Source organism: Sinocyclocheilus anshuiensis, unplaced genomic scaffold, assembly GCF_001515605.1.
Source record: "Sinocyclocheilus anshuiensis isolate Anshui unplaced genomic scaffold, SAMN03320099.WGS_v1.1 scaffold1493, whole genome shotgun sequence".
NCBI classification, from domain to species: domain Eukaryota; kingdom Metazoa; phylum Chordata; class Actinopteri; order Cypriniformes; family Cyprinidae; genus Sinocyclocheilus; species Sinocyclocheilus anshuiensis.
In genome coordinates, this window is record NW_015547727.1 from 597,445 (window position 1) to 608,301 (window position 10,857).

At 36.5% G+C, this 10,857-nt stretch overlaps 1 protein-coding gene across 1 annotated transcript; it reads left to right on the top strand.

Annotated features, from left to right (window-relative positions):
* Positions 1-7,023: 7,023 nt before the first annotated feature.
* Positions 7,024-8,449, top strand: LOC107704298 (uncharacterized protein C11orf87 homolog). Its single transcript, XM_016507181.1, has 2 exons — positions 7,024-7,072; positions 7,517-8,449. Exon 2 carries the CDS (start codon positions 7,644-7,646, stop codon positions 8,079-8,081), a length of 438 nt encoding a protein of 145 aa, XP_016362667.1. The 5' UTR covers positions 7,024-7,072; positions 7,517-7,643; the 3' UTR covers positions 8,082-8,449.
* The last annotated feature ends 2,408 nt before the right edge of the window (positions 8,450-10,857 follow it).

The following is a 10,857-nucleotide window of genomic DNA, read 5'->3' on the forward strand; positions in this document are numbered from 1 at the left end:
GGTTAACACCTCATACTGTATCTCAGCATATGGCCAGGAATGTGAGGCTCTCGAGGGCCAAAATATTTATTTCTCATTACGGAAGGTTAAACATTTTACTTGACAACTGAAAACTGGAGAGAATTTGTACCTAGTTGAATCAGGTCAGGTCAAGTTTGGATTTAGGACTTTTAAAATGCTATTTACTTATTAATTTTTTTAAATCTTATATTTTTGCATTGTGACATTATTTTCATGACAATTTTCATTATTATAATGCATTTGGACGTTTTATTTGCAAGCAATTTTGTCACATTTATTATTTAATATTTCTAGTATTTCCTTATTTTCATATACAGTATTTTTACTCTATTAAAGTAAAAAAATATATTGTTCTTAACATTCTTTTTTCATTGCATTAATGAATTATACAAATTATACAATGCATAAGGGAATAAATAAATAAATAATTAATCAATCTAGCATAAGAACAAAGTTTTTTAAACAAAATATATATATATTTTCTTTTTTTCTTTTGATTTTCGGGGGAATAATAAGACTTGTTATGAGAATTATTCACGTAAAATAAAAAATGCAAACAATACAAATATATGTTAAAAGGAAATTCACAGTCTATACTTTACATCAGGGCAGTCCAAACTCTGTCCTGGAGGGCCACTGTTCTGCAGAGTTTAGCTCCAACCCTAATTAAACACACCTGAATCAGCTAATCAAGCTCTTACATGGGCTGTGTTCCAGTCCATTTTTTATGCCCTTCACTCGCTAACTTCCTTCCGTCTCGTTTACTCGGAATGTACGTCATTGATTACATTGCATGAGTGCCCACTACTGGCGGAACCCTTGGAATGGGCTGATTCAGAACGCCCTAAGCCCTTGATCACGTAGAATCCGCTATGGAGGATTGTTATGTTATCCATAACAATATAATATTTTTTGCAAAAAGTGTCTGAATATCATGATATAGCTGAAAATAGCTGAAAATCATGATTTCTTGTCCGAATTAGTCAGTGCATTTTTTCCATCATGTATCATTGTGTAATCAAAATATTTTATTGTACTTTTTGTAGTATTTCATTCATTTTATTTATAAAAGCCCAAAAAGAGACATTTACCTAATTCTACAACATTATTTAAAAAAAAAAAAACGTTTTTCTTATAAAAATGTGTGTCCGTAAATCTTGCGTCAACTCTGTTACCGTACCATACTTTGCCTTTAAATTAGTGGAATTAAACTATGTAAGATACAGGGAATGATGCCACTTTCCCTCACTGTTAAGATCTGAAGCACTGAAAAGTCTATGTGCTTTCTCTAAGAAAATATTTTAATCTAAAAGTTCTTACACCAAAAGTTATTTTCTTTTAAAGGGGTCATATGATGCGATTTCAATTTTTTCTTTCTCTTTGGAGTGTTACAAGCTCTTGGTGGTCAACATATTCTGTTACACCAAATACACAAACTAATGATCTTTAAAATAGCATCATATGACCCCTTTAATCTTTTAAAGTCTTTTAATCATGATTTCATTAGTGCCATGTGCTCTTAGCATTTATGCTAGCAAGTGGAGTTTTTGGCAAAAAATACTTAAAGGGTCAACTCTGTTTATGAACTATTTTCACACAAAAAAACAATACATTTGTTGTTTAAAATCCTATGAAACATTATTGATTATTGATAACTGGATATTGTATATAATACATTTTCAGATGAAAAATATTTACTCCAAGTGGACGGTTCTGTGAAGACATAGGTATTTTTTTAATTTTAAAGGTATACATAGGTGAAATATTATCTCAGTTTCAAGTGATGGAATGTAAGGACTGTTTGTCTAATGAAACAAGAAGGATTCTTCCTGTTATGATTTATTGTTATTTCTACACATTGGCTAATTTGTCCGTAACAGAGTTGACAAACAATACCATAAAGACATCTGGTTTTTTTTAATTAAAAGTAAAAAAAAGGAAGTAACTTGTGTTTGGCAAGCACTGAATTATTAAAATTAAATATGTTTTCAATAAGATACTGAAAAAAAAAATCTGTTAGTGAAAAGTTTTTTTTCTTAACTTTCTGCAATGCCAAATGTATCTCCAATTATAGAATCACCCATAGGTATGCTTGGGCTGTTACAAATGTAAAAAAAATAATTTTTTTTAAAAATATATTATAGAGTTGTTTGAGGTGAGGATAAATCAAATGTGATCTGCGATGACGTCATAGTCATGTTGCATTGTGGTCTATAGAGCGGCCTGAAGTGTGCATATGAAGCAGACTCGCTCCCTCGGTCAAAATCGAGGGGTTGAGGATCTGTCTGTATAAACTTCCAATTCACGAAGTGGAATGCACTTCAAAATGGCAGCGGAGATTCCCCCGAGGGGAAGCGCTTAGGGAAGTTTGCCAGTGCATATATAAAAGTGGAGTGGAACGCAGCCTAGATATACTAGAAACTTCCAGGCAGGTGTGTTGAGGCAAGTTGGAGCTAAACTCTGCAGGACAGTGGCCCTCCAGGACCGAGTTTGGTGACCCCTGCTTTACATATTTATAGATATGATAATGAGCAATCGTTAACCTTTAAAAAGACACACTGCTGTCAGTTAAATGCCTCAATATGCCAGGATATGTACAGGAATTTTGAGGTAATGTTCAGTCAGTATATTGATAATATTCAAATAGCTCAGTTATGCTGGAAATTGATTGGCTATTGCAGCTGTCAGTTATCTGATGCTAACTGATTGCACAGACACTATTGGAAGAGAACTGAACTGAATAATGATATCACTGAATCATCAATGAACTGACTTTAGCTGAAAAAACGACTCTGTTATTGTCTTCTTGCATCATTGACAAACTATTTTCCTGTTTGACTCTGTAAAGCTACTTTGACACAACCAGTATTGTATAAAGCGCTATACAAATAAAGGTGACTTGACTTGACTAATTATGCAAATAACTTGGCCAGTCAGAATCAAGCATTCCAGACAGCCATCAAATAATGTTAAACGTGAATAAGTAAAATCCAACAAATTGTTGGCAAACTGCTTTTCCATACAATCCCTCCATCTGCCATTGGTAAAAAAAAATAGATAGTCCCGCCCCAAGCTTATGCTATTGGCCAGGATGCTCAAATAAACAGAGCAATGTTTTGATAGCAACCACAAACAGTCTTTACATTGTTTGTCATATTCAGAAAAAAAAATCTATAAATAAAAAAATCATCTGACCACTTCCTAAATAAGATCAAATGTGACAGGCTATCTTCCCGGCTACATCGACATCAACAATTTTCAATTTTTACCCAGCTGATTTCTCACTGGAATGCAGTAAATCTCAGTTTGAGAGCTACAGGTATAGATCATCTTCATCTTGGAGGTCAGGGTGAAGGTCTCTGAAGGTTTAATGCTCTTGCTCGTATCTCTGGGTATCCAATTATTAATTGGACAGACCTGCACACTGTAATTTTATTTGACAGTCTTGTGCCCTTTTTCAAACCCCGTCCAAAGAGTCAATGTACACTCTAAAAAAAAAAAGGTTCTTCAGCGGTTCTTTGGAGTGGTTAAGGTGCTATATAGCACCACTACCGTATAAAGAACCTGTTAAGCACCTGTATGGTTCTTCAGCGGTTCTTTGGAGTTGATGAGGTGCTATATAGCACCACTACCATAAAACCTGTAAGCCCCTGTATAGTTCTTTAAAGGTTGAGTCTCTGGTTGCATATTATCAAAATCTTTATTCTTTTATGAGTTTTTTATTATTGCAACTCTACGATACAATGTGACAATGTGAGAAAATTGTATAAACCACTTTTAGAATTATGGGTTATAAAAAGATTTCAATTCTGTCACGCATAGACATGAAGAATCAGCATGTGAATCTCAGCAATGGTGACAAAATATTCTGATCATTTTGATATGATTTTTGAACATTACAAAACAGGGCAGTAAAAAGTCACAACAAAAATAAAAGAAAATAGTAAGATTAAAAGAAAATACTAAGATAATGCAGCTGCATAATTTATTCATGTAGCAATGCATGCTGGGAGCCATGGATGAGTTATGATTGGTGCACCATTGTTGAGAAAAAGTGCTATATGGCACCTCTTATGGTTCTACATGGCACCATTTGACAAAGGTGCTATATAGCACCTGTAAAAATAGGTGCTAAATAGCACTAAAAGTGGATCTCCTATGATTACGAGCCAAAGAACCGCTTTTAGTGCTATATAGCACCATTTTTTTTAGAGTGTACTGCAAGCGATAAAGACCTTCTGAACAGTGTCATCTGGATAACACTCCCAGATGTTCTGACTATTCAGTGTCTTAATTGTTTTTGCTCCATATTGCAGTTTCCATTGTGACAATTACCCAACAGTCAGTCTAATCCTTTTGGAAACCAGTCAAAAATGATGCCAATGATGTCAGTTGTCATCAAACCAAGAGCCAAGAAAGATACTGAATGGCTGAATGAAAACACTCTATCGCTGTTATGGTCTACGTTTTGAGGATAAACTTCAAAATGGGTAAACTGGCTTCCCTGCTGCTAAATTGGTATTTGAATAGATTTGGAAAACAAAACACTTTGAATTGGAATTGGAAAAAATATGGACATCAACATTTTTAATTACACATAAAATAATGAGCTATAAACAATTGTCACCAATCTACTAATAACAGATGTCACCCTGTATGTGGTAAGTTGCCTATTGTTCAAAAAACAGACACACAAAAGAATTTGTGAAACAGCACAAATAGAAAAGTCATCATACTTGTCATAACTTGTTTTGGTCAATGGTTTCATCTAAGTGCTGATAATGCAATTTAGAATTTATAGACCTATATACATTTATTTCCATATTAAATTCAAAAACTGCAACACTTTTCAGATTTGTGCACCTTATTTATTTGTGTGTGTGGCATCACTGATTATCTAATGTTGTGTGAATCATTTCACAGCATGTTTATGAGCATAAAATACTGAAAACAAATGTAGCTATCATTAAAAATTGCATTTGCAGAAGTCATTCCATTCAGTAGATTTGCATTCAAATTATAATTCTGCATTCTGTTTGCAGTGATTGAATCGGAATGTATAAGGCATTCACAAGTCAGTTATGAATGACGCACATGCAGCCCAGCTGGAAATGGCAGTCTAGTTCAATCACGCGCTGCTTGTGCTGTTGTGTGGTTCATCATGTGGTTATGGGCATGATGATGGCGTTCTCATTTGAGCACAAAAACGGTTGGAGGTCTGTTTAGCTAACAAAGCAGGACCGGCACTCAGGTCAAATTCGTGACAATAAACTGACACCAATCATTCACTATTAAAAACATTCAAGACTACGCTTCGGTGGTGTTTTCAAACGTTTCAGTAAACACAAATGTTAGTAAAAGCGCGTGCAACAACCTAGTAGACGCCAGCATATGTCCCATTCACCTGAGCAACCAGGGGCGGACTTACCCATTAGGCAAAGGTAGGCGACCGCCTTGGGCCCCCAAAAGCCAAGGACCCCCTAAAATGCTTTTCATAAAGGAGATGCGCATTAAGGGCTGACACGCGAACGGTTGCTGTTTACGGTGTTTATTACCATGACAACCGTCCGAGTTGAACGTGCTTCTTGTGTATTCTGCTTGAAGGAGATGAAAATAGCATGCATCTGAAGCTGTCATATCCAATATTGAGAAACAGTGTGTATTATATGTTTATAATTGTTTTAAATGTATAATTGCCTTTTCATTATTTTTTCAGATTTATTTTAATTTGTAGTTAAAATAACAAAAAATAAATGTATTTCAAAGTTTAGAATTAGACAGCCTTTGCACACAGGCTTACGATGGTAACTCATCAGTGGATTTTCCTCGTCAATATAGACTATATTTGTTCACACTTTTCTCATTCTCACTAATTCAAGGTTTTATATGAATGAATCTCTGAATGGAACCAACTGTCTTCAGAAAAGTTTTGATGGCATTTTAATTTTATCTGATAAAGTAGCGTTTATGCGAGGAGCACTGCTTTGTTTACAGCCGTTACCGGGGAAACCGCTATATTTCTGATGTTCCAAAAGCGCCTCCTACTGGCAGAGAATCAATGTTCATTTTCAATAATCCAGTCTGTAGTTTTTGTTCAGACCAATGCAAAAATCCACCCACATAACCCAGTTTTAAATTAATATCATAATTTATACTTCCGACTCACCCCTGGTTTAAATGCTCAATTGTGAGGTTTATCATTTTATAATTTATTTAGTTTTTGTGAAAACCTGTATCTCAACTCTAAATCAGTTGCTATTTTGTGGTCTAGAACACGAAAGAAAGCCATTATAACATGTACATGAAAAATGTATAAACATTGGACACAACTATGGGGCACCATTGTGCAGCAGCAAGCATCACAACAAAAAAGGAACCTCAAGGTTGATCTAGGAAAATGTCTGCAAATGTATAGGGCCCCGTTCCTATATTTTGCCTGGGGCCCCCAATTCACTAAATCCGCCCCTGTGAGCAACCTTACGCTTTCAGTGCCATTGCGATCAGTTTTAGACTGGGACTGCCAGTGTGTGTGACTTTATTTTAAGCTTTACATTGCAAATACACCATACAAAGTTTTGTTTAAAATGATTCCATCGATACCGTTCTAGTGGCACCAAATGACAAATGGCGCGACCCACGAACACACTGCGCCCACAAAGCAATAGCGTAAACATTTCGTATTTCTATAACGAATACTGTTGAAAGATGGCTAACTCTTTATTCTCATTCCTAATTATATAAAATAGTTCTACCCGATTCCCTTATGCGTAAAATTATAGTAAATGCGGGTGCAGCGCTCTAATAGCATGGAGGGGACGTGTGTTGACGGCACGTACCCTTGTTTAACCCCCATACATTTGAATCACAAAACATGCATAGTCCTCTAAACATACTGTATGGCTGAATGAGGCTGCTGGAGCGTTTGGTTTATCAAAGGCGATACGTCATTGCGAGCTGCAGCGATTGGCTGGATTCAGCTCCCTTTTCTCCACAATTTGCAACCACGACCGGTCTTCGCCTCCGGAGCAGCGACATCCCACAGTTGAGGCAGGTAAACTACCGGCTTTAATGTAGATCTTCGCATGTTTATTTGATTGATGAAGCTAGCTATTTCTTTCTCCTGATTATGGGCTACTTTACGGTTTTCTTCAGACATTAATTGATGAGCAGCCCTGCTGCTGGCTGATCTGAAGGAATGCCGCAGTTGAGAAACGAATGCTGAAGCAAATTAATGCTTTTTTTGTAATTGGAAAAGACTAGCGTGGGGGGAAAGGAGCACGGGCTGAGAGAATATAACGCGACATTGTTTGCGCACATACGCCGTAAAGTTCGCATTAGATCGCTTTTGTTCTTAAACAGATCATGTGTGTATGCGTCAAAGGTGTGGATTCGGAAGTGTTTTAAAGGACGGTTTCTAACGTGAATAGAAATGTAATTGATCTCTCTGCGCACATGCTCTTTTCTAACGCTGGATTCCTCATTGGATCTATTTCAGGTGGACTTATTTCCCTCAAGAGAAATGAATGCAATATAGCGCGCGCATTCGCAGGGCTGGACATTTCTATTCGCTTTCGTCTCCTCAATTCTTCCCTGCAATACAGACACTGCCCGAACCGGACTAAATGAGTGCCCGGACCTTGGAGAAACTGGCGCTTTCCATTCCCCACTGTGCCTTAAACGGAACCGCTCGGACCAGCAATGGCACCTGCTTTGACCGGGTGGATCAGCTGTTCCAGGCGTTCTCGTCCACCGTCGTGCTTTTCGTGCTCATAGCGATGATCATTGGGATAATATTCGTGTCCGTCATGACCTTCCACTTTCACAAAAGCAAGATGAAAAAGCGCAAGATACAGAAAGCCCAGGAGGAATACGAGCGCGACAACTGCAGTCCCAAAACAGTCAAAGGCAAGCCGGTGGCCCGGCAGTGCATCATGGTGAGACCCCCCACAGCAGCGCGCAAAAGTGATCCAAACACGGAAGATCCTGGCGTGACAGAGGACATGAGACACTCGGGACAGACCAAGGAGGAGGACTTGTTGGAATCGGTCGCTGTGTCTTGATAACGCAGTGCCAGCCTTTGGATGACGCTGTAAATAACCTCTGTATTCATATGATATCACCTACGGAATATATCGATTCTTTGTATAAGCATTAGAGTTGATAAATTCTCATCGTAGATCCCGGAGGAGGCTTTGGAAGAAATCTAGGAACGGTGCTCAGTGGTTTTTGAGAAGGACTGAGGAAGACTAAGGAATGCTGACGGAATTTCTATCATAAATCGAACAAAAGAGAGTATCGAGTAAGATCCTACTGGATAAAATGAAATGAGAAGGAATGAGTTAATCTAGCAGGATTTTGTTGAATACTAATTGATGGGATCAAATGAGAATTTCATAAAAAGGAAATAATAATAATAAAAAAAGAAAATTCTTGGGAAAAAAATCAAATAATTAATTTAAAAGGATCTTACTGAATTTTTTTTAATCAAAATTAGGAGTCAACCAGATCAAACAGAAACCCTTGATGAATCAAATAAACTCCTGAATTCTGGGAACATGACATTAATCAGTTAATCCAGTAGGATTTCATCGAATACTCTTCATCTTATTGATGGGATCAAATGAAAATCTTCTAAAAATAAAATAAAAATTCATAAAATTCCTGGGGGGATAAATCAGTTAATTAATCTAAAAGTATATTACTAAATATTAATGGAATTTCTGTCATAACTCAGATCCAATCCAATTGTGATTAAACAGGAGTCCTCTATGAACCAAATAAGATCATAACATAGAATTAAAATTCTGGAGAAAAAAGACATTGATCATTCAATCCAATGGATTTCTATTATAATTCAGAGCATAATAAAAATAAAAAACACTCAGATTCAGTAGGATTTTACTGAATCATAATTTGGAGCCAATCCAAACTGGATCAAATGTGAGTTGTCTAAGAATCAAAGAACATCCTTCTGGATGAACTGAGGTGCCTGTTCTTTTTCTCAAGCCTCTTTTAGCTAATGCTTTTCAGAATTTCAGTAAATCCAGTAGGATTTCGTTTTATACCATTAGGATTGTCTACAAATTATGATAGACGTGCCATTAGCGTTTGGTGGACAAATTCAGGACCTGCTGCCAATAATTCAGAGTTTATTACTCAGTGGTGAAGGAATAGTGAAGTTCCTCAAAGTTAAAGGGACGGTTCTCTTGTATAAAGTCTGTACAGACGCTGTCCAGTGCTGAAATAAGGACAGAAACGACGGTCTTCTTCATGTGGAACTTCAACACAACTCGCTACAATTTCCTTTGTTTTGGGTTTCAGAAACTCTTAGGTGTTACTCTTTTAGGCAACGTTGTTGTTTCTTTCGACAAATATTCATCTCAGTGGCTTTTTCAAGATAGAAGTGCAATTCGTGCCATTCTGGCTTGGCATGAATAGGTTTAGTGTTTTAACCCCTTTATCCCAGAGATTGTTAATGTGCAATTGCAGCCGCTAGTGGTAGTATAGCCTATACTTGTTTTGTTCATGGCACTGTATAATCATAGTAAAACTTATGTAACCTGAGGCGTTTCGGTTTTGTGTTACAGCTCTGTATTAATGCTCTCTTTTTGCATTTTTGCTCTAGATTAATATAACACTAATGATCGAGTATTATATTTTTTATCATTCTAAACTAGTGTAACAATCAGTAAGAAATAAGAGAACATTTTAAAAGTCATTTTATGTATTTCCTTGATGTTGTGTTGAACCGGAAATGGAAGTTATAGACCGAAATCACGTATTGTAACAGATCGCAGTTTGAACTTTTGTTTTTATTTTGTTCAATGCATACGATTTTGAATTACTAATAAAGTATTGTGCAAATTGGTGTGTCGTTATTTGAATTCAAATGCACTCTCGATTGAAAACATCACCTCTGTGTTTAGGCTCTGCTGAAAAACAGCCTAAACCAGTCTAAAGTGGTTTGCTGGTCTTAGACTACCAAGCAGGTTTCTGCTGATCCAATTTTCCCAAAAGCAACATAAGCATGCAGATAGAAACATTTGTATGAATTATCTTAGCAATATGGGCTGTTTCCAAAAAGCATAATAACTTATGAAATAGTTGGAAATCACTGTAGCTCTATGAGTTTTATCTGTGTGTTTACATTTATTAATATCGGTTTATTTTTAAAAATTAAATACAATACAGATATTAAATGAATGCATACAATTAATAAAATAAGATTTGTGTGGATGTTGTCTGGTACAAACAAATTTGTGCCATGATTGTTGCACAGAACTTTATAAATGAAATTCCGTGAAGGTGTTTTTAAGATCAAAATGTTCTAATGGCTTTGGACGCTGATGAAAAACCAGTCATACACGTCTTGGCTCACCAAAACATCTTCCAATGACATCTTCATCCTCTCAACAAGCCCTTCATCTTCTTCTTCTCGGTCATTGGACTGCTGTCTCCACTGACCCTGGAAGCTCTTGCCTCCATCCAGAGGTGACTGAGAAAATTAAACATTACATCCTGTTTAATTTTCCATTTTCCATCCATTACATCCCATAAACATAGCAGTTATTCTGTAGAAGATCAATCCACACAAAGTAATAACAAAATTATGATTGACTTTGGTCTGGTTTGATGGTTTTAGAGTGGTTTTGGACACTTGTAAGCCATCCATCCATCCATCCATCCATCCATCTATCATCCATTCATCCATCCATCCATCCATCCATCCATTATCCATCCATCCATCCATCTATCCATCAATCCATCCATCCATCCATCCATCATCCATCCATCCATCCATCCATCCATCCATCAATCATTCATCAATCCATCCAT

What these genes read in the sequence shown, in the direction of transcription:
- LOC107704298 (XM_016507181.1), top strand. Translation starts at nt 7,644, where the DNA reads ATGAGTGCCCGGACCTTGGAGAAACTGGCGCTTTCCATTCCCCACTGT.